Source organism: Oncorhynchus nerka, linkage group LG6, assembly GCF_034236695.1.
Source record: "Oncorhynchus nerka isolate Pitt River linkage group LG6, Oner_Uvic_2.0, whole genome shotgun sequence".
In the NCBI taxonomy this organism is placed as follows: Eukaryota; Metazoa; Chordata; class Actinopteri; order Salmoniformes; family Salmonidae; genus Oncorhynchus; species Oncorhynchus nerka.
In genome coordinates, this window is record NC_088401.1 from 26,616,227 (window position 1) to 26,632,001 (window position 15,775).

At 44.6% G+C, this 15,775-nt stretch overlaps 1 protein-coding gene across 3 annotated transcripts in view; it reads left to right on the forward strand.

Moving 5' to 3' along the window:
* The window catches only part of LOC115130252 (TGF-beta receptor type-1-like), a 53,964-nt gene extending 38,638 nt beyond the window's left edge, over positions 1 to 15,326 (forward strand). For 2 of the 3 annotated variants that reach the window (XM_029661184.2, XM_065019443.1), the window contains exons 3-9: positions 1,526 to 1,762; positions 3,458 to 3,688; positions 4,224 to 4,391; positions 7,161 to 7,317; positions 9,732 to 9,856; positions 10,193 to 10,323; positions 14,196 to 15,326. In XM_029661184.2, the coding sequence (XP_029517044.1) occupies positions 1,526 to 1,762; positions 3,458 to 3,688; positions 4,224 to 4,391; positions 7,161 to 7,317; positions 9,732 to 9,856; positions 10,193 to 10,323; positions 14,196 to 14,321 (1,175 nt within the window). In that variant the 3' untranslated portion in view covers positions 14,322 to 15,326. The remainder of the gene's footprint in view (positions 1 to 1,525; positions 1,763 to 3,457; positions 3,689 to 4,223; positions 4,392 to 7,160; positions 7,318 to 9,731; positions 9,857 to 10,192; positions 10,324 to 14,195) is intronic. The other variant, XM_029661185.2, reaches the window with a different exon arrangement.
* The last annotated feature ends 449 nt before the right edge of the window (positions 15,327 to 15,775 follow it).

Below are 15,775 nucleotides of genomic sequence, written 5' to 3' on the forward strand. Positions count from 1 at the left end.
ATCCTGGACCCCTTTTCACACACAGCTTTGAAATTCTCTTAGGTCCAATTCAGACGTTTTTAACAATTAAGTACCATACTGTTATTTTTTTTGCAATTAAAATGGTGAAGAATAAACAAATTAGTGATGTACCGATATGACATTTTTGGCCGAAACCGATATCCGCTGTGTACTACTCCCTTCACAGAACAGCTCAAACTGGCCCTAACCAGAATAGCAAGAGGGGGAGGACCCTGTGCACAACTGAGAAAGAGGACAAGTACATTAGTGTCTAGTTTGAGAAACAAACACCTCACAAGTCCTCAACTGTCAGCTTAATTAAATAGTACTCGTAAAACACCAGTCTCAACGTCAACAGCGAAGAGGCGACTCCGGGATTTTGGCCTTCTAGGCAGAGTTCCTCTGTCCAGTGTCTGTGTTAATTTTCCCACCTTAGGCTTTTATTTTTATTGGCCAGTCTGAGATATGGCTTTTTTCTTTGCAACTCAGCCTAGAAGGCCAGCATCCTGGAGTCGCCTCTTCACTGTTGGCTTTGAGACTGGTGTTTTGCGGGTACTATTTAATGAAGCTGCCAGTTGAGGAATTGTGAGGCGCCTGTTTCTCAAACTAGACACTCTAATACTTGTCCTCATGCTCAGTTGTGCACCGGGGCCTCCCACTCCTCTTTCTATTCTGGTTAGAGCCAGTTTGTGTTGTTCTGTGAAGGGAGTAGTACACCGCGTTGTACCAGATCTTCAGTTTCGTGGCAATTTTACACATGGAATAATAGCCTTCATTTCTCAGAACAAGAATAGACTGACGTATTTCAGAAGAATCAAACCCACAAATGCTGATGCTCCAGATACTCAACTAGTCTAAGGAAGGCCAGTTTTATTGCTTCTTTAACCAGGACAACTATTTTCAGCTGTGCTAACATAATTGCAAAAGGGTTTTCTAATGATCAATTAGCCTTCTTGGATTAGCTAAGACAATGTGCCATTGGAACACAGGAGTGATGCTTGCTGATAATGGGCCTCTGTACGCTTAGGTAGATATTCCATTAAAAATAAGTTGTTTCCAGCTACAATAGTCATTTACAACCTTAACAATGTCCACTGTATTTCTGATCCATTTTATGTTATTTTAATGGACAAAAAAATGTACTTTTCTTTAAAAAACAAGGACATTTCTAAGCAACCCCAAACTTTTGAACGTGTAACACACACACACACACACACACACACACACACACACACACACAGAGAGAGAAATCACATTTTTGGCTGTACTGGACCTTTTTTAAATAGTTACTCATTTAGATGGAACAATTTGTAAAGAATGTCGATAGTTACCGAAGTGAATTAACAAACTCCCATTGTGGACAAAATACCCATTATTTAAAAAAATTATGGATTTATGTGCCTGTGGACATCTTTTTCTCTATGTCCAACCAGAGATGGGCCTAAAACCAAACCCAACACAGTCAAAAGAAAAGCAGCTGTATCTAGCTCCTCTTTTAACCCCTTCTCTTCCCTCCTACCCGTAGTGCCGACGGTGAAGCCGGTTCCCCTGGGGCCTGTGGCGCTGGCAGCGGTCATCGCGGGGCCTGTGTGCGTACTGTGCTTCGTGCTGATGCTGGTCTTCTACATCTGCCACAGCCGTGCGGGCGTCCACCACCGCGTACCCAACGAGGAGGACCCCTCCATGAACCACCCCTTCCTCAATGTGGGCTCCACTCTCCAAGACCTCATCTACGACATGACCACCTCTGGCTCCGGCTCTGGTGGGTTAGGTAGCCATGGGGTGAGGGGGTGGGGATGTGTGTGTGTGACTGTGACTGTGTTGGAGGGGTCTCTGTTCATGCAGGACTGCTCATGTTTCGTTATATTATTTAATATATATTTTTTCTATATTTGTTTGTTTTAGTGTTAATAGATCCTTTTGTGTGCCTTATCTGCTCCGACGTGGCCACTCGTGTTGCGTTGCTTCTTTGTTTGGCTGTGTGTGTGCAATTGAATGAGCGTGCGCGAGCTTACCAGCATGCGTCTTGGTGTGAGTGTGTGCCTGTGTGAATAACTGACTGAGTGAGTGTGTGTGTAGCTACAGAACAGTGCTTAGAGACTCTCTCTGCTGTGAGACGATGGGGAGATCGAGCCAGGGAGAAGTGACTCCTGCCCTCAGTGAGTGTGTAGTGAAGGCAGCCGTTATCTTATCGGTCCATCTCTAGCTCAGATGAGCTCAGCCTTAGCTGTGGCGTAATGGAAGCGTTGCGGCCTATTGACTGGGCGGCGCTAACACAGAGCGGCTGTAAAGCTGCTCTCAACTCTAGACGCCAGCCAAGGGACGTGGTGAGAGAACTGGCACGCGGAAACCTTGTCTTCTTGTTCCGACCAGCAATTGACAGCTCACTATCAGGACTGGCAGAGAAATCCACACCTCTAGGATACCTGGATTTGATTCAGGATCAACTTCTTGGGACTTTTTGTGCGAAAGTGTGAATAGATTTTTTTGTTATGATTTGTAGGATTTTCCATTATAGGACCAAGTTGATTTGTATTTTCTGCAAGATATCAAAACTGGAGGACCAGTTAAGTCCACAGTCTAACTGAATTTAACAAACCTGTCAGTGGCTCCTTTTTTCCGGCTTTTAGAGTGGATTTTTCATTTTCAGAATGGGATCTTAAATTACCCAGCTTAATGTTTTGCTCTTTGTCGAAGCAGGTGGATAAATCCACAGTCTGCCTGAATTAAGTACACACGGACAAAAAGGATGAGGAGCATGGCACAGACGAAAGACTTTCAGAAGTACGATTTAGGGGCCTACTATAGTCATGGAAAAACCAAGGCACTCAGTCCACTCATGCAGAATGTAGACTAAAATATTATTTTCCAGGATGTCACGGCACACATCTAGTGAACATCAGACCCTGCTAGGATGATAGTGACCCCATCTGTCTCCTCCCTGCTCTCCTCTCTCCTCATACAGCTAGCTAGCCCACCACAACCTACGCTCGGTTTGGCTTCTAATGGCCCTGATCTCCGCGGCCTCTACAGCCTGGCTATTTCTGCTGCTGCTGCTAGTACCTGCGGCTTTCAACTTATCAACCCCTCCCTGCAGGCCCCACAGTAAATAGCTGATGGTCCAGCTGGTGAAATTAAAGAGAGCGATAGATATATTTACCCAGGAGCACAACTCTGGCCTGTTTGTGACGGTTTCAGTTTCAATATGCTTAAGGTTTAAAAAAAAAAAAAGAAAGAAAAAAAAAAGAAGACATGCATTTGCTGAATATTGTCCGAAAAGCCGCAGCACAGACAATTAGCCAATCACTTTATACACTGAGGTTAGTTCCTGGTCATTTTCATGACGTCGTCCTTTGGATTACTTTCTCCTTAAGCAGCAGTTGTTACGTATGTACATTGCTAGCGAGTGACCAGTCCCGTTTTGTAGCGCATTTCTAAACTATCTTCTTCCTCCCAGGTCTGCCCCTGCTGGTTCAGAGGACCATAGCCCGGACCATCATCCTCCAGGAGAGCATCGGAAAGGGCCGATTCGGCGAAGTGTGGCGGGGGAAGTGGCGAGACGAAGAGGTGGCGGTCAAGATATTCTCGTCCCGTGAGGAGCGCTCGTGGTTCCGCGAGGCTGAGATCTACCAGACAGTCATGCTGCGTCACGAGAACATCTTGGGCTTCATCGCTGCCGACAACAAAGGTACGACCAAACACAGCTCACCTCTAAAGAGTAGAACCACTTTTGTAGGGGTGCTTTTTTGTTGTTTTTACTTGCCAGACCTTAAGATTCGTAATGCCCCTCTATTAGGGTTTAGGATATGGTAGACCGTGCTGGTGTGGGCTTGTAACGGTTTGATTATCATGATAAAGGTTCACTCCAGCATATTTGGATGCAGTCTAGTGATCTCAGTGCAGAATCCCTGCTAGAGAGCCAGGGGTAGCTGTGTGTGTTTCTAGAGTCGGGCAGTAGTTGTGCTCAGTCCAGCTGCTCTGAGCTCTCTCTGACCATCTGCAGGTAACATTACATTACTCTGAGGAGAACCAACTCACTGTGTTCATTAACCTCTCCCTCCCTCTCTCTCTCTGTCTGTCTTTCTCTCTCTCTCTGTCCCTCCCTCGGTCACTCGGTCTGTCTGCTTCTTTTTGTTTTTCTCTCACTCATCTTACTCTACTTTATCTCTCTGTATATGTATCCCTCTCCCCTCCCTCTTTCTGTTACCCCCTTCTCTTTCCAGATAATGGGACATGGACCCAGCTGTGGCTGGTATCAGACTACCATGAGCATGGCTCTTTGTTTGACTACCTGAACCGCTACACCGTCACCGTGGAGGGCATGATCAAACTTTCCCTGTCCACTGCCAGCGGCCTGGCCCACCTCCACATGGAGATCGTTGGCACGCAAGGTGAGTAACAGCTATGTTGACCAATCAGTGACTGGTGACCGCAACACCCACCAATCAGCGACTGAGGACTTTACTCTTTGTCAAGAGATGGGAGTCGGAACATTTGCCTTTTGGCTTCACGTAGAATAGTAATGTGTTACAAACTGTGTGTAACAATGACATGCATACAATACTTCATACGTATATCTGTACTCTAATCATAATGTTCACACATTAGGTTTGTATCATGAGCATAGAAAGGGGGACTTGGACGTTTGACTATGATGACAAGCAGGTCCACTCTCCACTGTAGGGAAACCCCACTCTATATCTGTAAATACATGTTAAATCATCCCTGTCGGGCCTTTGTAGTTGATCTCCTGATTGCACACTACCTACCTAATTATTATTCCCTATTCTTCCCCTGTGTCTACCTCTCTGGGTCACACAGACTATGATATATATATATATATATATATATATATATATAGCACTATACACTACCGGTCAAAAGTTTTAGAACTACTCATTCTAGGGGTTTTCTTTAATTTGACTATTTTCTACATTGTAGAATAATAGTGAAGACATCAACTATGAAATAACACGTATGGAATCATGTTAAAAAATCAAAATACTTTATATTTGAGATCCTTCAAAAAGCCACCCTTTACCTTGATGACAGCTTTGCACACTCTTGGCATTCTCTCAACCAGCTTCACCTGGAAAAAGTCTTGAAGGAGTTTCCACATATGCTGAGCACTTGTTTGGCTGTTTTTCCTTCACTCTGCGGTCCGACCCATCTCAAATGGGCTGAGGTCGGGTGATTGTGGAGGCCAGGTCATCTAAAGCAGCACTCCATCACTCTCCTTCTTGGTCAAATAGCCCTTACACAGCCTGGAGGTGTGTTGGGTCATTGTCCTGTTGAAAAACAAACGATAGTTCCAAAATTCTAAATAAATTACTGACAGTGTCACCAGCAAAGCACCCCCACACCATAACACCTGCTCCTCAATGCTTTACGGTGGGAAATACACATGCAGAGATCATCCGTTCACCCACACAGCGTCTCACAAAAACACGGCGGTTGGAACAAAATATCTCAAATTTGGACTCATCAGACCAAAGGACACATTTCCACCGGTCTAATGTCCATTGCTCATGTTTCTTGGCCCAAGCAAGTCTTCTTATTATCGGTGTCCTTTAGTAGTGGTTTCTTTGCAGCAATTCGACCATGAAGGCCTGATTTCATGCAATCTCCTCTGAACAGTTGATGTTGAGATGTGTCTGTTACTTGAACTCTGAAGCATTTATTTGGGCTGCAATTTGAGGTTAGTAACATGTCCTCTGCAGCGGTCCTCATGAGAGCCAGTTTCATCAGTGTTTGTTCTTGCCATAATATGGACTTGGTCTTTTACCAAATAGGGCTATCTTCTGTATACCCCTACCGTGTCACAATACAACGGATTTGTTTCAAACGCATTAAAAAGGAAAGAAATTCCACAAATGTACTTTTAAGAAGGCACACCTATTAATTTAAATGCATTCCCGGTGACTACCTCAAGAAGCTGGTTGAGAGAGTGCAAAGCTGTCAAGGCAAAGGGTGGCTACTATCTAGAATCTCAATATAAAATATATTTTGATGTATGACTTTTGGTTACTACATGATTCCGTATGTGTTATTTCATAGTTTTGATGTCTTCACTATTATTCTACAATATAGAGAATAGTAAAAAAAGAAAGAAACCCTTGAATGAGAAGGTGTTCTAAAACTTTTGACTGGTAGTATATACAGTTGAAGTCTGAAGTTTACATACACCGTAGCCAAATACAGTTAAACATTCTTTTTTTATATACTGTTCCTGACATTTAATCCTAGTTTTAAAAAAATCCCTGTTTTAGGTCAGTTAGGATCGGCGCTTTATTTTAAGAATGTGAAATGTCAGAATAATAGTAGAGTGATTTATTTCAGCTTTTTTTTTTGCGCATTCCCAGTGGGTCAGAAGTGTACATACACTCAATTAGTAGGTACACCTCCAATTGACTCAGGCTAATTGACATCATTTATCAGAAGGTTCTAAAGCCATGACATCATTTTCTGGAATTTTCCAAGCTGTTTTAAGGCACAGTCAACTAAGTGTATGTAAACTTCTGACCCACTGGAATTGTGATACAGTGAATGATAAGTGTAATAATCTCTGTAAACAATTGTTGGAAAAATTACTTGTCATGTACAAATTAGATGTCCTAACCAACTTGCTGAAACTATAGTTTGTTAACAAGAAATTTGTGGAGTGGTTGAAAAACAAGTTGTAATGACACCAACCTAAGTGTATGTAAACTTCCGATTTCAACTGTACCATATACAGGACCTTTATGGGTCTATTTTATTTTCTATCTGAAGATGCAGGATATGCAAAGAGTGTGCTTTCAGCTGTTCAGTTTTTTCAGATCAGTACGGATACAAGGAGTAAGGAGAGGAGACCACTTAAGACTATTGAGATGCACCCCCACTCTCTCCACTCCTATGTCAAATACAATCATGTAGGCACCAGCGGGGACAGGCAGTCTTTGTCTTTTCATTTTTTCTCCCCTCACTGTCCGACCTTTGCATCAGTGAGCTCTCAATCTAATTTCTCTCTTTTCTTTTTGTCCCCTCTGTCGCTCTCTCTCCTCTCTCTCCTCCCTTCCCTCATCTCTTTTTTTCTCTTTCCCACTCTTTCTTCTTCCTTCCTCTCCTCCCACTCTTCTTCCTTTCTCTCTTCTTCCATCCTCCCCCCCCCCCAATTCCAGGGAAGCCGGCCATCGCCCACAGGGACCTGAAATCTAAGAACATCCTGGTGAAGAAGAGCGGGACGTGCTGCATCGCTGACCTGGGCCTGGCCGTGCGCCACGACTCCGCCACTGACACCATCGACATCGCCCCCAACCACAGAGTAGGAACCAAAAGGTAACTGGACTCCCCATTTGGGCTCCGCTGCCCTCTTATGCCTGTTATTTGGGCTGACAATATGATATGACTGAGTCGCCATGCCGGCTCTTTGATGTGGTTAGTGGAGACTTCAAACTACTCCCCCCTCGACGTTGGAACGGGAATCAAAAGGTAACAGGAGCCCTTTGGCGGCCATTCTGGCTCCACGAGCTGTCATTGGTTGTAATGATGATGTGGTGGGAGGTGGAGGTGCCTTGTAAACTGTTCGTCCATTCTGGCTCCAGAGTGCTGCCAAGCCCCCAACCACAGTGTGTGAAACTCAAAGGTAACTGGAGTCCCCAGGGGCGGCCTCTTTTGAGTCGTCATTCATAGTGACTGGAGCCATCACCCCGACTCCCAGCTCCAACAACTACTGCTCGCCGTAAAAGGTGAAGGTGCAGTGAAATCGGTAGCAGGTAGGGAAGGAGGGCAGCTGCGAGGGAAGGTGGAAAGGAGTGGAGGAGCACACGGCGTGAGTAATTACATGGAAACATGCTGCCCATACAAATGCGCCGTCTCTACATCACTGCAGCAGAAACAGTGATGTTTTATGAAACCATGTCAAAATAGCCAGGCCAAAATACAACCATAGAAATGTTGAGGGAATTATTTTAAAGACTCATAATATGCCATTGAAACCAGCTATTTCTCATGTTTTCTTGGTTTTTAAATCAATGTTATTTTATTGTCCAGCAGCCAAAGGCATAATCCTAGTCCTTTTAGTTACCCATGCTGATTCATCTTTAGATCTCCACTCTTTCTTAATTTCTAAAATATATTTTCATATCTGTCACATGAAACCGCTAGCGCGTGCCATTTTCCCAGTGATTGCATTTTGGAACGTTCATGCGGCCATATGCGCATTGTTGAGTTTATAATATGAAGAAATAAACTTGATCAACATTTTAAGCTAAACGATCTGTTCTGTTTTATCAGCCTCTGCTTTAAAAATATATATACATTCTATGCAGTGGTTCATCCCAGAACTATCCCTGGGTCTGTTTTGAACTGTAGACATTTTTTTTTCGGGATACCCTTCATTTTTGAGCCCTGGAGGGAATTATTGTAGTATTTGGTTGTAATTGTAATATTTTATAGGCTACCAAGGGTAACCAACTATCCTCCAACAGAGCCTTAAAGGGGCAGTGTTGTATTTTGAAGCAGACTTGAATAGGCAAAGAAGCCAATAGGTGTAGCCTACATTTTTATCTGATTCTCTGTGGTGAAAAAGATAGTACAGCATTTTATTTTGTAAGGTGGTTCCTTGCATCGTACGATGATGTAAAAATGGTGTTGCAGACCTATTTTTTTTCTTTTTTTGACAATTGACTTGAGCTTTTGGACAAGTAAAAAATATGTCCTACTTGTGAAGCCCTGCTAGAAACATGTCTTTCCTCCCCCCGCACTCATGTTTCATGTAGCATTGCCCTGGGGCTGAGGAATGGGGACTGTGGGCATGAGGGGGGATCAATGCTGCAGAACCAATACTGAATCATAGATGGGGTGGGGGGTCGATGGCATTACCACAGTTTACTATGGTCATTGTCAGTAGGTGGTGGAGCTGCATAGCGCGGGAGACCCCCTTTCTCTTTGGGGTGGGTGGTTGTGTTGTGGTTCTGGCTTGCTCTGTGTCTGTCTGTCTGTTCAGCTGGCCCCCTGGAATCTGTGGGGCTTAGTGAGGCTCACAGCTCTGGGACTGGGGAGGGAGATTAGGCCCAGCGCCGCAGCGCCTAACACCCTTCCTTCCGGTGGCACCCAACTTTCCAGAGGGGAGGGTAGCCCCCTTCCCAAAACATTTGCTCTCATCTCCAGCTGGGAATCTGGGATTCCTTCTTAAGGAACAAAATCTGGAGGAGGGGAAACTGATTGTCCATCTGTGCCAGAAACTTCCAACCAGATTTGCTGGTTATCAAGAATGTTGTTCATCTACAAATGCTGAGGGGGACAATGTTTCATATCTCTCTGAGAAGCTGTGTTTGGAAAACACGCCTGGCGGCCTAGCAGAGGATAGAATCAGTTATTTTTTTTGAATTATTTTAAATTAAAATCAGAGGAATGATTGATTGTCTTTTATTGCTCTGAGTGTGTTGGGCAAATATTGATTCACTTCGAACTGCTCTGTGACATGAGCATTTCTGAAACGCTCACAATTGCACGGGGTGTTTGTAGGTGTAGTGACACCAAACCTTTTGATGTTTTTTTTTATTGTCATTATGAAACTCCAGCTCACGGAATTCAATTGAAGACATTTTTCCTCAGTGTGGAAGGTTGTGAATTAGACTTGCGAATTGAATGCTGCATAAGACGTAACGTGTGTGTGTGTGCGCGGTCAGTCTACTGTAGTATCTAACCAACCTTGCCGTCTCTCTCTCTCTCTTTCTCTCTCTCTCCAGGTATATGGCACCAGAGGTGCTGGACGACTCAATAAACATGAAGCATTTTGAGTCATTTAAGAGGGCAGATATCTACGCCATGGGCTTGGTTTTCTGGGAGATAGCCAGTAGATGCTCTCTAGCAGGTACGTGCGTTGGTCCCCCTGTAGATCCTCCATTATTAATTCACTGTCTGTTGCGCCCCCGATTACAACAGTTGGTGAGTAGTATGATGGCGCATAGCAAGTTTATTAGTTCATGAACTAATTCTCTGGTTCTGTTGGATTATCACTGTATATACAAATCACATACATTTCCTTTTTGAAGTACATGAGCTACTTCCTCTGGGATGTTTATGATATATACTGTGCGGAGGACAAACACATTTCCCTCGAGGGATAATAAACATTTGTTGTATTGTGTTGTAAGTACCGTCAGCGGTTTGTGATGTATTTTAACGCGTCTGACGTGATTTGCGTCAGGCATCGTTGAAGACTACCAGCTGCCATACCATGACCTGGTGCAGTCAGACCCTTCTGTAGAGGAGATGAGGAGGGTGGTGTGTGAGCAGAAGCTACGGCCCAACATTCCAAACCGTTGGCAGAGCTGTGAGGTATGTCTCACACACACACACACACACACACACACACAGGACCTTCATACCATTCAAATGCTTTTCTTTTTATTGCTTTGGTTTTTAAACCGTTCACATTCCAAGTTCTGAGGTACGGCTCACCTTAAAAAATGTGTAGTGTCTTCTCTTTGCAGCCATAATAACTGGCCAATTTCATCAACTGAAAATCCACATGACATGATGCGTTTAAACCAAGAACGATCACAGCCCACAAACCTGAAACTCTCCCATGCGTCTATCGATCTCAATAAGACTGGTCTCACAAGCTAGTGTTTCCCTCTCTCCTCAGTAGCACCACAGTCCCTCCCTCAGAGAGTAACCATCCACCCTGAGGGGAAGAAAGTGTGCTGCGTTTCTCCCCTCTGTCTCAGGTTTCCCTCCTTCACTGCATCACACTCTGTTTACAAGGCTCTTTTTTTCCCCTCTTTTGCTCTTTCTTTCATCCTCTCTGTTTATTGGTGTTCCTGTTTATTGCCTGTAAAACCGAACAATTAGATTAGAGCCAATCCAAAGTAATACAATCTTGTAATCTAATCTGGCCACTACGACCATGCCTTTATGGCTGCCAAGCTGTTGTAACTGTGCTGCACCTGCCATTCAACACAACACAGTGACAAGACAATGATCGATCAACCGGAGAGAAAGATGTCCCTGATACCAAAATAATAGTCTAATGGGTATAGATATTAAGCTATATTCTATTTCTGCCTTGGCCAGACAAGTTGTTTGCTAAATTGTCCCCATACCAAAAACCTTTTTATAAAAATAAAAAAAGAGATTTATAATTAAGATGAATACATACATGCAACCTACGGCAACACATATACTAAGCAATGTAGCATGCCAGTACCAATTGACCACACGTACAGTACAACTAACACAACATGTCAAGACATACAGGTCTGGTTTCCCAGAAACAGATTAAGCCAAATCTCGGACTGAGAAATGCTTTCATTGGAGAATCTCAGTTTAGCATAGGCCTAGCATAAACCACCCCAAAATTGAAATATACAGCCAGAGGAAAGTCATTCTCCTCTTCTCTCCCGGGTTTTAATTGAGGCTAGCTACGGCTGAGGGGGCAGTGGTTTAATGTGCCAATGGGCAGATGGCGCCTCAGCGGCCGCCACTCATTCCCAGGTCAGGCCGTAAACACAGATGCCTTTTGTTGAGACTGGCGTGTTGCACCGCCACGGTGAGTCAGCCACACCCTGCCAACAACAATACGACCAGTAGGAGGAGGACTGTCTGGTAGGATAGAGCAGAGAATAGTGAGGGGACCACCTTGTGGCACCCTCTCCAAACAGACAGTGGTGTAGTTTAGGATGAGGTACAGATTACCCTCGTAATGACTTCTCAGAGGACTTCCTTTGCAGACAGACCAAACCGCTGCTTATGTTCATACAGGTGGTCAGGGCTGCTAGGGTAGGTTTGGTATTTAGTGAGAGACTCTCTTTGTTTTCTCTGAGTCAGGCAGCGCGTGACATGTGGAGAGCCTTCCCGGCCTTGTTTTGTGTCTGACAGCATGACCCTGAAAAACCGCTCTGTCTCACCACAAGCTATGGTTTCAGGGAGGTGTGTGTGTGTCTAGTCAGTTTGCACACAGTGTGTGTGTGTATTCGGTTTGCATACTACATGTGTGCTTACGTGCAGTAAAGTGCACACACACACACATCCCTCTGTGCTCTTTAGCTAGCTATCTGCTAGTCACTGGGGCGTTCCTGTGGTTTCCAGCCCACAGCCCCACGGTGGCCTTGTGAACTCTCCAGATAACATCTCCCCTGTGGTTCTTCTCACATGACTCACCCCTCTCCTGTTTCCCACTGGAGAAGAATCCTCTTAGCCAGTCCATCTGTTTCATCAGAACCACACGTTGGGTATAAAGTCTGGTCGATACAGATTTGGGCCAGACCAGAGCCCCCTGGTCCAAAGTAGTGCACTATATCAAAAGTAGTCCACTATGTAGGTAATAGGGTACCGTTCCAGTCAGATGCACACTTAGTCATTTCTAGGTGTCAGGATTATGCCGTGTTCTGGCCTTGAGTCCATTCAGGCATACAAAACAGAGAGCGCTGTGAATGCTTCTTAAAGCAGTAGCCAGCGTGGAGACTAGCTGCTGAAAAGGCCCTGCTGGATGTGAGTCAGTGTAATCTATGTTTGTCAACACACTGCAGCAGATTGTGGGGGAGGTGAGGGACCGTGGTGGGCTGCTGCTGCTCTGCTACTACTGTGCCAGACTTCTCCCACAACCAGGCTATCACTAATACTATTACTGAATAGGGAAGCAAAATATTTGGAACTGAATAGGGAAAGTCTAGACTCTTAGATCAGTGGGGATCTTTCTATGATTCCCAACTGTATTGAATGTCCCCGGGTCTCAACATGTGAACTTGGGTAATGCCACAGCTTCTGAAACAATAGTGTGTTTTTTTTTCTAGTGTGTTTCTCTCTAGCCTGTCTCTTACTCTTATCCATAGGGTATTGGTAGATTTTCGATTTATTTTATTCCCGCGTCGTACACCAATAGGTATGTGTTCACAAAAACATTTTTGTTGTTGCATTAAACAAATTGAATGCATTTCACAATTTTTAAATGCACAATTATCAATCCTAAATATTTTAACGTCATTCAAAAATGCATTGTGTAAGTCGAAATGTAAGCGTTTCACTGTTGTCGCTAGTACAGTGCTAGGACATGACCAAAATGAGTAATCATAACCGAACAGTTTCACACACAGAATTACGTGATCTCTGTGGTTAAACACGCCCATTCAAATTGCGGGCATCTCCCACAACTGGAGCGTATACATAGCCACTGACGTGGGTTGTCTTAAGAGACTGTAGCAGATGCGGCGGCGAGGTCTACTTGTCAGAAAGCTTCCTGAAGAGTATTTGTCAGCGTTAATCCAAATGAGTGCACTCTGTCTTAATAAGCACTGGTGGAAATCTCCAAGATTATGTCCTCGACAGGTTTCTGAGAGATGTAGACAAATTATGGCTAGAAAACAGATGCTGTTTACAAGGCTGGCAACAAAATGATTCAGCGTCTCATTCCAGCTCCCCAAAAAACATACTATCCTTTTAAGAAATTAAGGGTAAGGGGATTTTGGCAATGAACCTACTTCCCTAGAGTTGGATGAACTTGTGGTTTTATGTCTCTGCATCCAGTATGCAGGAAGTTGCAGGTAATTTTGCAAGCAAATGCTAACTAGTTTCACGCAAAGACTTCGGGTACACCTAGTATGCTCCGTGCCACAATCTTGAACCGTTACCACAATTCCGAACTATCCCTTTAAACAAGTTTTTGAAGAATGAGCATCAGATTGGTCCAGGGTTTTCAATTTAGGAGAGCAAAACAGGGCTATTGTTGAAGTAGGTATTGGGTCACCTTGTACACCCAATGGCCACAGCCAAGCCTCTCAGGAGTCTAACAGTGGAAACGATAAAAACATCAGTAAGTGGTTAAGAGCCCAGGGGCCCAGGTTCACAAAACCTTAAAGAAGACATGTTTTCTTAACTGCCATTTTTTTCTCCCCCTGTACTTTCTATAGTTAAGCAAAGTTGCTATTCCTCAAAGGTTCTTGGAAATGTTCTTGCGCTATTTATGTTTCTCCTTAAACAAAAAGTGTTTTGTGAATCAAGGCCCTGGCTCCTCCGTGTTTGATCGGGGTGCAGTGAGGAGGGTGGGGTGGGAACTCTCCCTATATGTGTGATGCACACTGATATATTGCCTCTCTCTGTTCTGGGTATACAAAACCACTGTTTACTAATATCATTGTCATGATAATAAATACTCCTACACGCCTCTGTTCTAACACGTTGCTTTAGTGACGTTTTTTCTCTCTTTCCTCCAGGCTCTGCGGGTAATGGCTAAGATCATGAGGGAATGCTGGTATGCCAACGGAGCCGCCCGCCTCACTGCGCTACGCATCAAGAAGACTCTTTCCCAGCTCAGCCAATCAGAGGGCATCAAGATGTAGACACACTTTCTCTTATTATATTATTCATAATCTTATTATTTTATTATTACCATCATTAGTTCTCGCTCCGCTGTTCCTCCTCTTGGTTTGAAAGGAGAGGCGGCTCGGTGAAGTTTTACTCTGATATTCCCCGACCACTCCCTAAATGCCGGCATCGTTTCCTCGTCGCCCCACCAACCGGCGCGTGGATGTATTTCCTGTGTCACGGAGGTGATGGATGGATCTGGTGGAGGGATGTTTGCCAGTGCAAACCCCACCCCCCTGTCCTCAAGATTGGTGGGATCACTTCCTCCAGTGCTCGTGAATTACCTATCAGGGTGATTACAGACCGACGTAGTCCCACCCTGCCACAGACCCATCTCTCAATGCTGTTCTGCGGAAATCAGAGGAAAGGAAACAACGACCCATAAGAAAAACCCCAAGGTTGCATGACTGCTGGTCATAACATTCAGGTGACAATGCCTCCATTCCAACAACAAATGTTCTGCCACTGGGCGAGGTAGCTTGGACTCGACGAGAACCGCCCAAGAAAAAGACTGAACGAACTATAGTTTGTTTATTTTTTTACCATCTGGTACTTAAAAACGAGCATATTAATTGAGTTATTATTTGTGTTTTTTCCCATGGAGAGATGCTGGTGTGCTGTTGGACTCATCTCTCCAGAGAATGTTGCATCTTTTTTTAGTATTTCTTTCTCTTCTCCCTAGGTATCACGGTACAGGGGGTCTACAGGTCAGTTTAACTTATTGGTTTTTGTTTGCAAACAGAATGGACATGAGCTCATTCAGTCTTGGCCAACATGCTATGGCATATGCAATATAGATAAAATGTATCTATTTTATATACTCTGCTCTGCTACTACTATGACAACAACAGCTCGACAGTCGCCATCATGCCTTCCGAGCCAGGTGATAACCTGAAAGTGCCACTGCTTTAAACCTACCCCCCTTCTTCCCCTCTCATGTCAGTTACTGTGTGAGGGTGGGTGGGTGTTGGTGTGGGTGGGTGGGTGGGTGTGTAAGATCACATGGAGACTTGACAGAAGCCCTCCCAGAGCTGTAGGAGCAGCAGGGAGTGTTCCTCCTCCTATGCACATGAAAGGACACATGTGGCCTTGCCACACTGCCAGGGGCAGCCACAATACCACCTCTCTGGTGCCATCTACCCACCCCCCTCTCCCCCCCGCTGCCAGCCACCCTCATCAAAACAGCAACAAGGGATGTATTTTTACCCTCGCTCTCTCTCTCTCTCTCTGCTGTATGGGAGAGCTCTCTGGACTATAGAAACTGAATACCAGACTGATAGTGGGGCTAGTACCCACAGGACTACACAGGTCACCTCCAAAGTGGCTTTAAGGAGAAAGAAAAAACAGCGCAAGCATTACTGAAGTTGCCCTATAAACATGCATTGTTGGATTCTACTTTTTTTGGGGTTGTTTCAGAGTGTGTGACGGC